This window comes from Vipera ursinii (genome assembly GCF_947247035.1).
Source record: "Vipera ursinii genome assembly, chromosome: 4".
Classification (NCBI taxonomy): Eukaryota; Metazoa; Chordata; class Lepidosauria; order Squamata; family Viperidae; genus Vipera; species Vipera ursinii.
In genome coordinates this window covers 30511747-30531144 of record NC_139514.1, presented here as the reverse complement: position 1 = coordinate 30531144, position 19398 = coordinate 30511747, and the positions used below count along the sequence as shown (strand labels likewise).

The 19398-nt window shown below is 37.1% G+C and overlaps 1 protein-coding gene across 1 annotated transcript in view; it reads right to left on the bottom strand.

The window, feature by feature from the left end:
• F5 (coagulation factor V) overlaps positions 1-19398 on the bottom strand; it is a gene marked incomplete at its 5' end in the record, with an annotated part of 49025 nt that overhangs the window by 28420 nt on the left and 1207 nt on the right. The window contains 9 exons of the mRNA XM_083361252.1: positions 1476-1687; positions 2121-2223; positions 4944-5121; positions 10909-11074; positions 12936-13157; positions 13240-13383; positions 14820-15032; positions 16301-16423; positions 18994-19085. Coding sequence (XP_083217378.1) covers positions 1476-1687; positions 2121-2223; positions 4944-5121; positions 10909-11074; positions 12936-13157; positions 13240-13383; positions 14820-15032; positions 16301-16423; positions 18994-19085 — 1453 coding nt within the window. The remainder of the gene's footprint in view (positions 1-1475; positions 1688-2120; positions 2224-4943; positions 5122-10908; positions 11075-12935; positions 13158-13239; positions 13384-14819; positions 15033-16300; positions 16424-18993; positions 19086-19398) is intronic.

Below are 19398 nucleotides of genomic sequence, written 5' to 3'. Positions count from 1 at the left end.
GTTTTAAAAAGCAGCAGTATAACAATATAATTTATAACGTTCAAATGAAATAAAGCTGGAATGACCAACAAAAGATTGTTTAAAAACAGATAAATAAAATAATTATTTGTATACAGAGATAGCCTGGGTATTATTATCTGTGTCTTTGTAATGCTGGATCATATTATATGCAAGGCTTTCTTTGTCCAAGGTAGATTGTTCAGATTGCATTTGAAGTAACAGATTATATGAAATCTGATTTGGGTTTAAGGAACAGTTGGGAGTGCTGCTGGTATATTGCTTTCCCTCTTGCCCATAGCATTGCTGCATCAACTATTGGATTCCATGGCTGAGATGGCAATAGGGTCCCCAAGACTATTGGTGCATGGCAACTCCAATGTGCCATCTAGTGACACTGAATGCAGGGCAGCTCAGGAATTCATGGCCTCTATGTCAACTATGGACTTTCTCAAATTATCAATAGCCCAACCATATTAGAAGCAGGGCTTTTTTTGTCATAGAACGCTCAGAACGGAGTTCTGGCACCTTTTTTGGATGGAACCTTGTAGGGTAGGCAAGGCAGGTTGTATGACATGTGTGAGTTCCGGCACCTTTTTCTTTCACAAAAAAAAGCACTGATTAGAAGCCACATGTTAGGTTTGTTTTTTTCTCTCAGAGCAATTGAGATGTGATCTGGCAATGGAGGACATCAACGTCAGTCCATTGTCATGACAGATTGATCCCTAGTTGCAAGGAGACATAGCCCTGTCAATCAGCCCCCTCATGGGGATTTATAGATCCAGGGGGGTTTCAGAGAATGCTTGGGGCTTTTTCTGAGTATCTGGTGGATGGTACAGCTGAGGCCTACATGGCTGCATGGAATGGGCAGGTGGCTGGAGCCTTGGATCATATCACTCTTATATGGCTTCCTGTGGTGTGCTGATCCTGGAGTGCACCTTGGTTTAACAAGCAGCTATAGGAGATGAAGCTCTAGAAGAGACCCCTGTAGTGCTGTTGGAGGAAAATTCAAAGTGTGACCAATAATGTAAAAGCCTGTATTAGCAATTATCTTTTGATGATAAGGTTCGTTTGATTACAATTAAGTAATGTATTTTACGAAGACCTTGAAACCACACCTTCTTTATAGTAGTGCCTGCCACCCTGAATGAGGTTCCCCCTAAGAACCAGATGGCCCCTTATTCTGCTGTTATTTAGAAGGGCCATAAAGTCCCAGCTCTTCACCCAGCCTTTTGGTGGGGGAGAGGGATATGCCATTTACACTTGCCATTTTTTATCTTTTAAATTTAAAAATTTACTACAAAGTCATGGTCTGGGAAGCCTGACAATTCATATTGAAAGCCCACATTGAAAAGAAAGACAGAAGCAATCCCAACGTCTGTGGTTCCCCAGTAAATGGCAACTGTAGAGCCATAGTGTCTCTGAATTTAAGTTGTGTCAATCATTCTGCACTCTCAACTTGATGTAGTTGACAATACCTGTACCCCCTTGCTGTCGAGCGCCTTGCGTTTACAAACCAGAAGTGGCCCAATCAGTCCTGAGGCAATATCTCTTGTCATATCCACAGCACTATGATATAATTTAGTAATACACTGAGAATCCTTTGCTGTGGGTTCATCTGTATCAAGCACAGTCCATTTATATGTGTAGACTTCTCCTGGTTGAACGGCTTTGCCCTGAGTTATATTCTCTAAAACATAAAGGCAAAAAAGATAATGTAAAACATGGGTAAGGAACCTGCAAATCTCTAGTTGGAGGCTTAGTGCTCATTCCATTCCAACACTATGCCAGTAAAAGCAGTTCAAAATTAGAACCAGCTACAAAATATACTTCATTGGATATATTCATGTGGAGTGTAGGCAGCTGTCTGCCAGTTAGTTGAACGACGATTCCTGCTTTGAGCAGGTATTGGGCTACTCACCAGAATGAGCCTCTCTTTCTGATTCTTGGTATATACAGTAGCTTATAATTAATTGAAAAGCTCTTCAAATAGATTTCCATTTTCTTTTTATTATTCAAAATGGAGCCAACAAAAACATCAGACTCATGCTGAGGCTATTGGGAAGACACACAAGTAATCAGAAGACAGCAGAGAAGGAAGGTAGAAATAATTCTTAACCAACCTTTGGAATCTGAAGGATAAATAGCTCCTTCTGCATCTTTTAAAACGGAAACTCCATGCACATAAATACTGTAAGGTCGAGTGGCCAAATTTTTGAATACAATCTGTTTAAAGCGGAAATCCAATATATGTTTAGCATCACAGAACTGCTGGCTTTTATACAAGAATTTAGCTAGCATCACCATCATTTTTATATACATTCCCATTTTCTAATAAAACAGTAAATAAAATCTAGTAAAATCATGCAGCATAATAGAACACACTGACAGTTTCAAAAATTATTTGGCAAAACGCTTTGGCTCTCTTGTGAGTGGAATATCTACCTGGTATATATTAAACAAAGTGATTTTCTTTCAGACTTTCACACAAGCTTAAAAAAAGTTAATATGACTCTTAAAGCTCCTAAAATGTTGTGCTGCTTTAATGAATAATAGACAGGTACTGCTCTTACACAGACCTATTAAATACCACAAAAAATCTATGAATAATTAAAAGTATATAACCCAACATGAGTCAAGTTGCGCCATTTTAAACATGAATGAAACTTATGGTTTCAAAGAAAATCCCTGATGATGTCACAGTTCTTCTTCCAAGCTATTTATTTTATATCCAGAGAGAGGACCACCTATATTTGTGGTTGGTATCAAATAGAAAAGCCAGTGGCTGGAGTGTAACCAAGAAAAAAATTCTATTAGGATAATACTTTTTTCTATTTATGGGTTTTTAAAATAAAAAGTATATAGATACAGATAAAGATATGTGTCATATATATACACACCCATACATATACATATGTACATACGTACATATAACCACTTCCATTTCAAAAGAATGCTAGTAGAAAACTCTGATCTTAGGGTTTCTGTATCCTTACTTGCAGGAAAATAAAGTAAAATTGCCACAAAATGAAGTGTAAAGCACTTCCTGTTTTCACCATAAATACAAAGATGCTTGTAAAGGTCAATTACATTGCAAAAATACTGTATATGTCACTATATAATTCAAACTCAGTTAAAGCATCAACAATAGTAATTTTTTTATGACATATTCTTCCAGAATCAGTGTTTTGTCTGAATAATTATGATTGCCCAGACAATATTATACGTGAATACAGAATATGCTTCTCCTGAAGAGCTTTAGCTTAGGGAAAAGTGATGCAGAATTAAAATGATACTGGAAGTTCTTTAAACAAGAGAATTGACTTTATTTTTTATATTAAAAGAACAATTACCAGTGCCTAAAACAGGTATGTGTATAAGCCAAAGCTCCCCAATGCCTGCTAAAGCTTTTATGCTGTTCTTACAGCCCTTTCTTAAGTTGGCAGTAATTTGTAATTCATGATAAAAAGAACGTATATTTTTTTTAAAAAAATGGAATTGTTCATATTCATTTTATTCAATTAACTTAAATTTTGAGTCCAGTTATCTGCGCGTTTCTTAGAGTGAAGCCCATAACATCTTGGGCCTTGGCTCAAAATAGGGTGCACATCCTTGACTTATGAAGAGTCACTTACCATATAATAATAATACCTTTGTATATAATATCTTTGTTAAAGCAACTATTATAAATCATAGGTGTAACTGATAACCTAAATGACCTGCCCAACTTTTAAATTTTGGACCCTTTCCTCTCCCCATAGCCATTAATATTTCATTAGTCCTGAAGCTTTGTAGATGTTATAAGATTATGTTGAAATATATCATTGTTTTCTTTTAATTTAGACAGTTGTTATTTATTTTATACAGTTTATAGCACTATCCAACTATCCCTGTGACATTATAAGTATCCAGGTTTTACTTTGTCACAGACGATGCCAAATATCACTAGTGTAAAATAAGTGCAAAATGTCTACTGAAGATTTATTATTTATTAGTTTATTTATTTATTTATTATTTCCTGCCTTTACTATTTTTGCAAATAACTCAAGGTGGCAAACATATCTAACACACCTTCCTCCTATTCTTCCCCACAACAACAACCCTGTGAGGTAAGTTGGGCTGAGAGAGAGTGACTGACCCAAGCTCACCCAGCTGGCTTTTATGGCTATGGCAGGTCTAGAACTCATTCTCCCACTTTCTAGCCTGGTGCATTCACCATTAGGCCAAACTGGTTCTCATAGTGACCAAACTGCTCTTATAGCTGGTCCTCATTTAAAGATGGTCATTAACACTGGCAATTCTGTTGCTAAGCAACAAAGTTGTAAAGAACAATGTCACATGACCATGATGACTTACAAAGTAATTCCGGTTGCCATTGATAAGGAATCCCACACAGTCATTAAGTGTGATATTGTGAACTGTGGAGATACTGCACTACAAGGATGGTCATAAGTCCCGCTCATTCAGCAGTATCGTAACTTCAAACAATTTCTAATAAGTGGTCACTAAACAAGGATCACTCGTGCTTCATTTTAGGTGAAGATACTGAAACTCATTCATTTGAATTTACTATTACCAAGAATAAGACATGAATAACATATACATGATAAATACATATGTGGCTACTGATGTACGCAGATAAACTAAAGGCTTTTACAGAGAAAGTATTCTGTCATTGTAAACTCCACAAGAGACACATGGTTTAAATTACAGAAATTAAATCTAACTTTCATAGAAATCAATACGAACATTTATTCATTACCAAGTCTCTTTACTTTTCATTGGCAGTTGAATGTGACTAGCTTAGTCTTGATATCAGTTAATATTATACAGTATATGTATTTTGGATAAGCAAAATATATTTAAAACTAATCCTATTACTTGGTGCAAATGAAATAAAATGGGATTGTAATCTATTTACCTTCTACTTGCTCATCAGTACTTACACTTATTGTGTCTCTGACTTCAGCTCTGATAACAGGGCCCAAAATTCCACGTTCTTTGGGCCAAGTGGTATAAGTCGGTTTACTGAAGCTGCTGTCTTTATATTGCCTGAAAACAGCCTTTTTGTATTTCTTGCCAATAAAATTTGAAAAATTATCCAGATACTGAGCTTTATATCTCCTTTAGAATTGAGAAAAGAAAAAGAATAGAACTTAGTAAGATTTCTTATATATATATATAAGAAAAATTTACACAAATATGAGCTGTCACTGTTGTGACTACTGCATATTGATGGCCTTCGGTTAGGCCGAAACAGGAAATAAAGATTTGTCCCATGTTTGGGGCCTAGCAAGGTAACCTAAATAGTTAACAAGCATTTAACACATATCTCCCTTGCTTCTCAGCTAACAAAGTGAGATAGAGCTTGTGGCCTAGAGGTTAAAACAACTGCCTAATGTGCAATCAGCCCAGGTTCGAATCTCAGAAGGGTATGGCTGACTGATGAAAACAAATAAGTTTGAAATGCATATCAGTCTCCCTTTAATTCTTTGTTAGCAATCTAAAATTTACACAAATATGAGCTGTCACTGTTGTGACTACTGCATGTTGATGGCCTTCGGTTAGGCTGAAACAGGAAATAAAGATTTGTCCCATGTTTGGGGCCTAGCAAGGTAACCTAAATAGTTAACAAGCATTTAACACATATCTCCCTTGCTTCTCAGCTAACAAAGTGAGATAGAGCTTGTGGCCTAGAGGTTAAAACAACTGCCTAATGTGCAATCAGCCCAGGTTCGAATCTCAGAAGGGTATGGCTGACTGATGAAAACAAATAAGTTTGAAATGCATATCAGTCTCCCTTTAATTCTTTGTTAGCAATCTAAAATTTACACAAATATGAGCTGTCACTGTTGTGACTACTGCATGCCGATGGCCTTCGGTTAGGTCGAAACAGGAAATAAAGATTTGTCCGATGTTTGGGGCCTAGCAAGGTAACCTAAATAGTTAACAAGCATTTTATATACATACATACATACATACATACATACATACATACATACATACATATATATATATATATATATATATATATATATATATATATATATATATATATATATAAATAAAGGTAAAGGTTCCCCCGCACATGCATGCTAGTCGCGGTGCTCATCTCCGTTTCAAAGCCGAAGAGCCAGCGCTTGTCCAAGGACATCTCCGTGGTCATGTGGCCGGCATGACTAGACGCCAAAGGCGCACGGAACGCTGTTACCTTCCCACCGGAGTGGTCCCTATTTTTCTACTTGCATTTTTACGTGCTTTCGAACTGCTAGGTTGGCAGAAGCTGGGACGAGTAACAGGCGCTCACTCTGCTACGCGGCACTCGGGATTCGACCTACCAAACTGCCGACCTTCTGATCAACAAGCTCAGTGTCCTAACCCACTGAGCCACCGCGTCCCTTTGTATATATATATATATATATATATATATATATATATATATATATATATATATATATATATGTGTGTGTGTGTGTGTGTGTGTGTGTGTGTGTGTGTGTGTGTGTGTATAATCTAAATAGTTAACAAGCATTTAACATATATATACACTATATATATATATATATATATATATATATATATATATATATATATATATATATATATATATGTTTCAAATGTTAACTCTTTAGATTACCTTGCTAGGCCCCAAACATGGGGCAAATCTTTATTTCCTGTTTTCAGCCTATCTTGAAGGCTATCGAACAGGCAGTAGTCACACCGGACAATTCCTATATTTGTGTAAATTACTAACAAAGAATTAAAGGGAAACTGAAATGCATTTCTGACTCATTAGTCGTCATCAGCCAGCCATACCCTTCTGAGATTCGAACCATGGGCTGATTGCATATGAGGCAGTGTTATTTGCCTCTAAGCCACAAGGTCTCTCTCGCTCTGTTAGCTTTTTTTTTCTGCAAGGGAAGATATGTTTCAAATGTTAACTCTTTAGATTACCTTGCTAGGCCCCAAACATGGGGCAAATCTTTATTTCCTGTTTTCAGCCTATCTTGAAGGCTATCGAACAGGCAGTAGTCACACCGGACAATTCCTATATTTGTGTAAATTACTAACAAAGAATTAAAGGGAAACTGAAATGCATTTCTGACTCATTAGTCGTCATCAGCCAGCCATACCCTTCTGAGATTCGAACCATGGGCTGATTGCATATGAGGCAGTGTTATTTGCCTCTAAGCCACAAGGTCTCTCTCGCTCTGTTAGCTTTTTTTTTCTGCAAGGGAAGATATGTTTCAAATGTTAACTCTTTAGATTACCTTGCTAGGCCCCAAACATGGGGCAAATCTTTATTTCCTGTTTTCAGCCTATCTTGAAGGCTATCGAACAGGCAGTAGTCACACCGGACAATTCCTATATTTGTGTAAATTACTAACAAAGAATTAAAGGGAAACTGAAATGCATTTCTGACTCATTAGTCGTCATCAGCCAGCCATACCCTTCTGAGATTCGAACCATGGGCTGATTGCATATGAGGCAGTGTTATTTGCCTCTAAGCCACAAGGTCTCTCTCGCTCTGTTAGCTTTTTTTTTTTCTGCAAGGGAAGATATGTTTCAAATGTTAACTCTTTAGATTACCTTGCTAGGCCCCAAACATGGGGCAAATCTTTATTTCCTGTTTTCAGCCTATCTTGAAGGCTATCGAACAGGCAGTAGTCACACCGGACAATTCCTATATTTGTGTAAATTACTAACAAAGAATTAAAGGGAAACTGAAATGCATTTCTGACTCATTAGTCATCATCAGCCAGCCATACCCTTCTGAGATTCGAACCATGGGCTGATTGCATATGAGGCAGTGTTATTTGCCTCTAAGCCACAAGGTCTCTCTCGCTCTGTTAGCTTTTTTTTTTCTGCAAGGGAAGATATGTTTCAAATGTTAACTCTTTAGATTACCTTGCTAGGCCCCAAACATGGGGCAAATCTTTATTTCCTGTTTTCAGCCTATCTTGAAGGCTATCGAACAGGCAGTAGTCACACCGGACAATTCCTATATTTGTGTAAATTACTAACAAAGAATTAAAGGGAAACTGAAATGCATTTCTGACTCATTAGTCGTCATCAGCCAGCCATACCCTTCTGAGATTCGAACCATGGGCTGATTGCATATGAGGCAGTGTTATTTGCCTCTAAGCCACAAGGTCTCTCTCGCTCTGTTAGCTTTTTTTTTCTGCAAGGGAAGATATGTTTCAAATGTTAACTCTTTAGATTACCTTGCTAGGCCCCAAACATGGGGCAAATCTTTATTTCCTGTTTTCAGCCTATCTTGAAGGCTATCGAACAGGCAGTAGTCACACCGGACAATTCCTATATTTGTGTAAATTACTAACAAAGAATTAAAGGGAAACTGAAATGCATTTCTGACTCATTAGTCGTCATCAGCCAGCCATACCCTTCTGAGATTCGAACCATGGGCTGATTGCATATGAGGCAGTGTTATTTGCCTCTAAGCCACAAGGTCTCTCTCGCTCTGTTAGCTTTTTTTTTTTCTGCAAGGGAAGATATGTTTCAAATGTTAACTCTTTAGATTACCTTGCTAGGCCCCAAACATGGGGCAAATCTTTATTTCCTGTTTTCAGCCTATCTTGAAGGCTATCGAACAGGCAGTAGTCACACCGGACAATTCCTATATTTGTGTAAATTACTAACAAAGAATTAAAGGGAAACTGAAATGCATTTCTGACTCATTAGTCGTCATCAGCCAGCCATACCCTTCTGAGATTCGAACCATGGGCTGATTGCATATGAGGCAGTGTTATTTGCCTCTAAGCCACAAGGTCTCTCTCGCTCTGTTAGCTTTTTTTTTTTCTGCAAGGGAAGATATGTTTCAAATGTTAACTCTTTAGATTACCTTGCTAGGCCCCAAACATGGGGCAAATCTTTATTTCCTGTTTTCAGCCTATCTTGAAGGCTATCGAACAGGCAGTAGTCACACCGGACAATTCCTATATTTGTGTAAATTACTAACAAAGAATTAAAGGGAAACTGAAATGCATTTCTGACTCATTAGTCGTCATCAGCCAGCCATACCCTTCTGAGATTCGAACCATGGGCTGATTGCATTCTTTGTTAGTAATTTACACAAATATAGGAATTGTCCGGTGTGACTACTGCCTGTTCGATAGCCTTCAAGATAGGCTGAAAACAGGAAATAAAGATTTGCCCCATGTTTGGGGCCTAGCAAGGTAATCTAAAGAGTTAACATTTGAAACATATCTTCCCTTGCAGAAAAAAAAAAAGCTAACAGAGCGAGAGAGACCTTGTGGCTTAGAGGCAAATAACACTGCCTCATATGCAATCAGCCCATGGTTCGAATCTCAGAAGGGTATGGCTGGCTGATGACGACTAATGAGTCAGAAATGCATTTCAGTTTCCCTTTAATTCTTTGTTAGTAATTTACACATATATATATATATATATATATATATATATATATATATATATATATATATATATATATATAAAGGTAAAGGTTCCCCCGCACATGCGTGCTAGTCGTTTCCAACTCTAGGGGCCGGTGCTCATCTCCGTTTCATAGCCGAAGAGCCAGCGCTTGTCCGAGGACGTCTCCGTGGTCATGTGGCCGGCATGACTAGACGCCAAAGGCGCACGGAACGCTGTTACCTTCCCACCGTAGTGGTCCCTATTTTTCTACTTGCATTTTTACGTGCTTTCGAACTGCTAGGTCGGCAGAAGCTGGGACAAGTAACAGGCGCTCACTCTGTTACGCGGCACTCGGGATTCGACCTGCCAAACTGCCGACCTTCTGATCGACAAGCTCAGCGTCCTAACCCACTGAGCCACCGCGTCCCTTCATATATATATATATATATATATATATATATATATATATATATATATATATATATTTAAAAACACCAGAAACTTGCAACTTGCATGAGTGGGTAAGTCAGTTGGGTAAGTCAGTTTTTACAAATCTACATGATAAATAACTAGCATATGTGCAATGTAGTAAAAAAACCAGAGAAAAGTTGTATAAATGGATATCTAAATAAATGCAGAATCAGATGATGGACCTTAGACCTTCTAAATGCTGTTGGATAGTAGCACTTTCATTCCTGACTATAGTCAGACACTTCTCTTATTTATAGTGACAGACAGCTGCAAGCAATATAAATCCTTCCACTCCCCACCATCCAGTCAGAGATGAAGAAGCTTCTTGGATGAGAAGCAAAACATCTTCAAAGAAAAACAAGAAAGTCCAGTTGCCTCCTGAAAAAGCACCTTTGGGACAACCTTACCTGGATGACTGAGAATCTCCAGACATTTGACGCACTGGATAGTTAATCCAGGACAAGGCAATTAGTTTCAGAACAAAAATGAAAAAGTGCTACAAAATAGAATGCTTTAATCTTCCTCAAATATTTTTTTTTCTTTTCAGAATTGCTCCCTTCCCATTGAACAAAGTTTTAAAAACTGTATTTAAAAACTGAAATCGTAGCAAGAGATTCTTTCTGTGACAATACAATATCTTGAAAATTTCAAAGATCTTTTGGAAGATGTTTGTGACAAAGAGATTTTGATTCCTAATCTCAAGAAGTGAATGAGATGATGACTTATTGAAAAGAGAATGGAACTGTGACAGTAGTGTGAATGAACTTGTACTATGAATTTTTCATTCTTTCATTATGCCACTTTGTTTTCCCTGCATAATTGTATGAAAATAAAGAGATTAACTAAAAACGTAATATGAAATGACTTCTACATACAATATAACAATAATCAATTAAGAAGCAAGAGAGGTTCATGCTTTACAATTTAACAGGATGAGAATGTGTTTCACTTAACTGCTATGGCCTACAAGTCCTTGGTTTGTGATAAATCCTATGAATTTTTATGGCATCATTTCACCCTCTTAACCACATTCAGTCAAGTTACCTGTCAACACTGCTAGGAATTTCTGGAGCATAATCCCAGGTGATTTCTTCTGCAGCAATGAAATAGTCCCAGTTTTTAATCATTCTCACTTCTTTATAGGATAACCTTCTTGTTAAAGTATCTGGTTTTCCACAGTCTTTGATATTTAGATAACCATGCATTCCAGCTAAATTAATAAGTAGATGGGACAAGGATAATAAAACATATTAATGGTTATGGTACATGCATATCTACTTGCTCTTCATGTTGCCTTTCAGACTGTTCAGATTAAAAATAAATATTGCCCATTTTATATTAAAAATGTTTGTTTCCATGAAGCAACAAGAATTTCTCTTAAACCCACAAAAAGAAATCTATGAATGATACATAATTCGTATACATTTAAACAAGTTAGTATATGTGGAATTACAGAATTATGTTCAAAACTACTTTTGACAGTTTAATTTTGTGTTAGAGACCCTTTCAGTGACCTGATGTACATTCACAAAAAAAAGTATCCTCTAGCAAAAAGCAACTGCATATAAATCAGGCATTGTGATATAATAGGTATGGGTATAATTTATTCTTGAGATATGGAAAAAAGTAGAAGATAAAGCAGACATTCTTAATCTGTTTATTCTAATGTGTTGCACTCCAACTCCCTTCATCTCAACTCATCTACAACTAGAGGTCATAAGTTAATAGTGACTAGATCAAGCATGTCTTCTCTGGTGCCACATCTCCCTATGGAACATGTCTCCCCGCTCCCCAAGATCTGAATGACTAGGAATCCATGAAGGACAGAATCTGGGCTAGTATGTTTTGCAAATCTGTTTTAATTATGTACTCAGGGAATTATACTGCTCAAAAAAATAAAGGGAACACTTAAACAACACAATGTACTGTATTTAATAGTAGGATGTCTTATCTTGTGTTCCCTTTATTTTTTTGAGCAGTATATTTGCTTCCCATGGTGTTTTGTTGATATTTTATTTTGTGCTGTCATGTTCTATTAGCCACCCTAAGTCTTTTGGACAGTGGGTAGCCTTAAACCTGACAACAGAAAGAAAGAAAGAAAGACATCATTCAGTGTCTTAACGTGTTCTTTTGTACAACCAAAATGATCATAATAAATAGGCATTTCTAGATTATATATATGTGTGTGTGTGTGTGTGTGTAAATTTTTTTGGATTGCTAACAAAGAATCAAAGGGAGATTATATTATATATATAATCAGTATACCTAATAACCTATCTGAAGATTTAAAAGAGAGCAAGTGGTCTAACAATTTAGAGTTGGAAATTGGTTTCAGAAAACTGGGTGGAACCAGGAAAAAGAGATAGGTAAGCCTAAGATGAAAAAAATAATCAGATATAATGAATGTGATTAGTCTTTCTATATTCATTCATTTTTCTCTTCTAGCATAATCCTAGAGCAAAAATAAACCAATATAAATAAACCACAACCATAGCTTTGAAATGCTGGAGTTACAGATTCTAGACATGTAGGACTTAGGTATGGCAGCTGTCATATAGAACAAGTTATTGTTCCTGTTGTTCTGGAATCATTTTGCAAATTGCACCTCAGATTCCTAGTACTGTCTCTGGGAAATGATAATTTAAGGTAAAGGTAAAGGTTCCTCCGCACACGTGTGCTAGTCGTTTCTGACTCTAGGGGCCGGTGCTCATCTCCGTTTCAAAGCCAAAGAGCCAGCGGTTGTCCAAGGACGTCTCCGTGGTCATGTGGCCGGCATGACTAGACGCAAAAGGCGCACGGAACGCTGCTACCTTCCCACCGTTGTGGTCCCTATTTTTTTACTTGCCTTTTACGTGCTTTCGAACTGCTAGGTTGGCAGGAGCTGGGATGAGTAACAGGCGCTCACTCTGTTACACGGCACATGGGATTCGACCCGCCAAACTGCCGACCATCTGATCGACAAGCTCAGCGTCCTAACCCACTGAGCCATGATAATTTAGCATGAGTTATATACAGAGAATGAACTTTTAATTGTAGCTGCACAGCTTGCCTGCTAATAAAGATAACCTTGCCTTGTTGATGCTTTGCAACCAGAGAAGATATTAGCCATTTTCCTGTCCTGCTCACTGACATGTTGGCTGTTACTGAGGCACCTCCAACAAGGTTGATGGTTGACACTTTGTAATGGTTTTGTTCCAAGGTCTGTCCATTGAAGTGGACAGAGAAGATCTCAGGAGTGGAACTCATTCCTATCAAATGCCAGCTAATATAATCGTAAGCACAAGCCTGAACGTCTGGAAGAAAAGAACAGCTGTTGTAATTTTCATAGAAATGATTGTAATTTCATTCTAATCAATAATATGGAAGACGACATACCAGGCAAGGTTCCATTAGCATAGCCATTAATTGTGTATTGGAGGGAGGACTTTTTGTACCAGTTCTTACTTTCATCAAACACAGCAAACATCAGCACATATTCTCTGTTGAATAGTTTCTGTGTACCATCTGCATTCAGGCTTCCTAAAAAGAAAAGAATAGGACATTGGCAAGATGGAATAAATTATCAGTAACTTCTTGAATAGCAAATCTATTTTAAATTGAAGACCTCCATGGTCCCTTCCAGCTCTATTCTATTCTAAAACCTTTCTCTATGCAACCTAACTCTTAAGGGAATTGAGGATCAACACAGATTAAGGATAAGTGGAAGGTTACAAAGATTACCTAAAACAAGATTATCTATTATAGAGGTGGGCAACCTTGGCTGGCAGACCATGGAGCCCCTCACCTTTTATTTCTGGTCCCAGAACCTCCAAGACTATGCTACCAAAATTCAGCTAATTATTTTGTGCTTTAAACAAATAACAAATCATCACACCTGAAAGATGAACATTGAATTTACTACTTCTATTAACTTGGTTAATTATTTCAAAAATTCGTATTATCAGCTGATCATTTCCTCATTGTAAAATCACAACTGAACTAGGGGGCAAACTGCATTGTCTATTGCAGATGCCATAACTTCAAGTCTCAAATATGGAAAAGCTAGCCATAATAGCATGAATATGAATTGTTTATCTGCTTCATGGCCACCAAGACAGAAAAATGTAAAGGCAGGAACCAGTGTCTGCCTGATAATTAAAACCCTTTAAGGTTTCGAACCTTTGTGCCTATTGCATGTGTGAATCTCACTTCTGCTCTAAGGAACACAATGTCTTAGATCAGTGGCCCCCAACATTTTGGGCACCTGGAACCAGTTCCATGGAGAGAGGTTTTACACAGACCAAAGGGCATGGTTTGTTTGTGCTGCCTGCATCTTGCAGGTGGGGTTTCATTTGTTTGCATGGCCCAGTTTTGGCATGCTATGGCCCAGCCCACAGCCTGGGGGTTGGGGACCACCTCTTAGATGGGCCCTGGAGACTTCATTCAAGCACGGATTTTGCAGTAGTAACATAGGTTTACCAATAGAGAAGAAGCCTATACAATTGAATATAAAATATATATTTTGGGGCCTGAAAAAGACAATCTGTATTGTCAGAACCAATATCTCCTCTGCTATCCACCTTTGATAGCAGATACAGAGTCTGGTAGCATCCTCAAGATTAAATAGCTTTATTAGGGTGTACGTTCTTATCTGTGTAAAGTGAGCTGCACATTTAATTCTGAAGGTGGTACTAGGCTCAATGTCAGCATTGTTTCCATGCATTCATATGGTTCTTCCTGTCTAATTACAGAGACCTTCTCGGATACAACATAAGCTTTTGAAAGCTAAGTAGCAGAATTTCCAATTATGTAATAGCCTTTATAAATCTGCCTTGAACTTTGTAAAAAAAACCACTATGAAGCATAAACATTAAATAGAAATACAAAAATGAACAGAAAGATAGCATATTACAGATTAATTCCAGTAATGACTAACACTTGGAACAGGCTGCAGCTTCTTTAACACATTTTATTACCTTCTTTACATATCAGCAAAGCACCAATGAGACCAGAATTAAAGTCTCGCACCAGATTTACATGTGAGTAGTAGGCATAAGTGAGACAGGGAGGATCAGCTTCTTTTGGCCCAATTTCTGCAGTGATATTCCATACATATTTGAACGACTGGCCTGGAGGCACAGCATCATCCAGTCTTTCTATATCTGATGTCCCATCGAAGTATGAAGACCCTTCAATGACAAAGGAAAGAGGTTATCATGATTCATTACCAACAGTGCTATTGTAAAATAAATTTATGTACATATGCATGTGAGTGGGCATGGACACACGCTTGTTACTTATATTACGGATCTGGTTGCAAATTGGGTCATTTATTTTACATTGGCATTGCAAATATGGATTAAGATCTCCTTCTATCACATATTTCAGTCAAGAGGTCTTCCAGTTCTACTCTCCTCCCCCTTATTTTAAACAATGTTATTTAATTTTATTTAAATACTTAAAATATTTAATTAATTAAAATATTTAATTATATTTATAATTAATATAAGTATTAAATATTTAAAAATACTTAATATTAATATTTAATAGTTGAGCCTTAGGATTATCCTCATTCCTGCAAAACTCAAAAGAGACATAAAATATTCTGGGCTGATTTAGTGACCCTCCTTCAGCTGATCAATGAGACTGTGCAAAAATATAATTCCTCGGTGTCCTGAATCACTTTATATAAAAATGAAATAAATTGTTGGCATCCCCTTCCATGTTTACAGTGTGTATTGAACATTTTTCTTTGATTTTGTGTCTGTGATGGGGGAACAAAACCTAAAGTTTTATAAATGAGGCAAAACTGACTGAAAATGGAAGTGACCTTGTAGACTGAGCAAAGAGCTGCTGCCTAGGGAATGGTCAGATAAGAGACAGCGTAGCCCACAGCTACAGTTACAGTATCACTTGAAAAAAACTATGAACATTTTTCACACTTACAACCATTGCAGCATCCCCATGGTCACCTAATCAAAATTTGGATGCTTGGCAATTGGTTCATATTCATGATGGTTGCATGTCCCAGGATCATGTGATCACTTTTTGCAACCTTCTGACAAACAAATTCACTGGGGAAGCCAAATTCACTTAACAACTATATCAACTAACAACTGCAGTGATTCACTTAAGAACTGTGGCAAGAAAGATCGTAATATAGGGCAAAATTCACTTAATAACCATCTCACTTGGCAACAGAAACTGGGGTTGTAAGTCAAGGACTCGGCCTGAATCCAGACTTCAAACCATCTATAAAGTAGTCAAATTCTATGCCTCTTTCTCTTGTTCTTATTTAATAATGGCCTCAGAACCATTTAGGTCTCTGCTTCCCGTCCTTGCCAGTTGTTGCCCACAGGCACATTCCTACCTACGTTGAGAATTTAACTCCATTATTTTAAATCTACCAAAGATAAAAATGATAAGGATATTCAGACAATATTATGGCAGTGTTTACCTTCTGACCATTTGTTGTACACAGCACTCTGCGGGTGAATGCTCACAGGCTGAGTAGCAAAATTCTTGAAATAAATGATGAGGATGTCTCCCACTTCGCCACGTAGTGTTGGCCCTAGGAGCCCTGCTCAAAGCACATTAATAAATGATTTTAAAAAGAATAATTAAATATAAAAATAGTATCTGAAAAAAATATTTGTTTTCTTTTTCTTCTGGATGAATGTAAACTGCAGCAAAGGTACAGAAGGTGAAGACAGAGAAGCCTCCCTATAAAATGAATTAGCTTATCTTTTAATAGTTAATAAATACCTTAATATTTTCTTCTGAACAGGGTTTTATTTTATTCTCTATCCATCCTTATCTCCCTCCAAGCAGCTCATTATGACAGGGTGCGCCTGCCCTATGGAACCAACTACCCATAGAACTTAGGACTGCCCCCGACCTTCGCTCATTTCGCCGGGACCTGAAAACTTGGCTCTTCGATCTGTTTGGTCCAGACTGTGGGGTTGTTAATTTAACTGGGTTTTAGATTTACTCTTGGGGCTTAAATTTAATTTAATTGTTTTAATTGTTTTTAATTTTTTGTATTCATGGTTTTAACTGCCCTGTAAACCGCCCTGAGTCCTACGGGAATAGGGCGGTATACAAATCCAATAAAATAAAATAAATAAATTTAAATTCCAAAATAATCCACCTGACAAATTATGTTCAGGCAAAGAGATAGTGGCTTATCATTTCATCTGAAAGATGCACATTGGCTTATATGCATGAATGGGGAAATGAAGCAGCCATATCACAGAGAACATGGCTGGATGAGTAGGCACAAGACTTTAACTTGCTATGTTTGTACTCTGCTTTAGCTACGCAGATAGTCTTCGATTTGCAACAGTTTGCTTAGTGACCATTCAAAGTTACAACGGCACTGAAAAAAGTGACTCGTGGCCATTTTTCACACTTACAACCATTGCAGCATCCCCATGGTCATGTGATCAAAATTTGGATGCTTGGGAACTGATTCATGTTTATGATGGTTGTGGTTTTCTCAGGATCAGGTGCACAGCTTTTGTGACCATCTGACAAGCAAAGTCAATGTGAAAGCCAGGTTCACTTAACAACCATATTACTAACTTAACAACTGCAATAATTCACTTAACAAGGATGGCTAGAAAGGTCACTATGTAGGGCAAAACTCACATAACAAATGTCTCACTTAACAACATAAATTTTGGGCTCAGTTGTGATTGTAAGTCGAGAACTACCTATATTAAAGAATGTATGACCAATTTCATAAATAAATTAAACATACTTGCTCAGACAATACAGATATCAAAACTGAAGGCACAAGAGATTTGTCTAGAAGACATTAGCTGCTAGATCATAGTAAGCTTTTGAAATCCCAGCTAAATCAATGTTGCAGCCACTGCATTATTCACAAGCAGGGTAGGGTTCCCACCCAACATTATAGAATTATGGACATAGAATGATACTTCAAACTCTGTCAGTCCTTCTATTTCAGCTTTGTCAGCTGTATTGCTGAGAAGTATGATGGTTCATATCAGGAGTGTAAAGAAACTGAAGGCTTCACTTTGCTGGCTCAAGAACAGCTTTGACTACTAATTGTATGAAGGTGAAAAATCAATATGTAGCAAACAATTGCAAATGTCAACTTTGCTGTACAAAGGATGAAACAATTGACCATTTGCTCAGCGGCTGCAGCAAAATTTCACAAACTGAATACAAGCATTGCCAGAATTATCCATTAGAAATGTTGCCAGAGGCTTGGATCTAAATGTAGTAAAAACTACTGGGACAATCAACTTGAGAAGGGTTTGGAAAAGGGGTAGGTTAAGATCTTTTGAGACTTTGAAATCCAAACAGATAGGCATCTTGTTCATAGTGTGCCTGATATAGCAGTTATTGAAAAGAAGAAAATCTTTTAATTTTGCTATTCCAGGTAATGCTAGAATTGAAAGAAAATAACTGGGAAAAATTACAAAATATCAGATCGAAATTGAATTCTTATGGAAAAAGAAATCCATTATTATGTCAGTTGTGATTGGAGCCTTTGGATCAATATCTAAAAGGCTTCGTTGACATCTGATAAATTTGAATATATTGGATTTGAACACTAATTTTACAAACATAAAAAACCTGCTTGGCACCACCCATATTCTTAGATGCTACCTTAATAATTGATAAGTCCTTGGCTGGGATATCAATTATTAAGTTTCCATCATTCTCTGACTATGACTCTAACTGTAGATTACCCATATTATAAAATACAATAAGTGAATGCCTTTATTATTTGTCTTTAGAATGTGAGTTCATGAAAATTCATATCTGAAATGTAATGAAGTATATTTCTGAGGAAGAGGTGGGTCACTTTTTAACTTCCTTTCTTGTGTTTCTATCTTATCGGTTGTCTTTTGCATTTATCTCAAGTGCTAGTGGCTATTATTTCCTGCTGACTGACAGGTGGAATGAGAAAAATAAGACTTGTTTGGGGATGGTGGTCTTCAAGAATCTATACACTGAGATCTCCCGCATATATTGAGATGTTACCGTATCCTAAATCAAGACCTCTGAGCATTGGATAATTAAATAAACTTGGGATGGCTTACAATTGCAGTTCATTTGGGTTCGTAATCATAGGAACATTATACACGGAATATAATCTGAAAAAATTGCCTTTACCTGAGAGCTCATCTCTTGGCTTTTCTTGTTTGAAATCTGCTTCATATTCTCTATAGACAATTTTTTGAAATGCAAGATCTGACTCTGATGATCTGAAACCATACAAAATAATTTAGTAAAATAATATATTCTAACTCTGGCTGAAAATTCACTATGCAAGTTAAGCACATTCCCATACGTTAACAATTTCTTTATAATGCCCTCGATCCAATGAAATGAAGGAAGAAATAATGGAGTTTTTCACTGACAGGAGGAAATATTTGGGGAGAAAGGAAATCCTTTATGTATCAGGCCATGTACATATCTTCAACAATACCTTGAAATTAATCTACAGCAAGCCATCCACTTACACATTACTTCTAAACACTAGCCTGCATTGTGGCAACACTTTATACTTTAATGGAG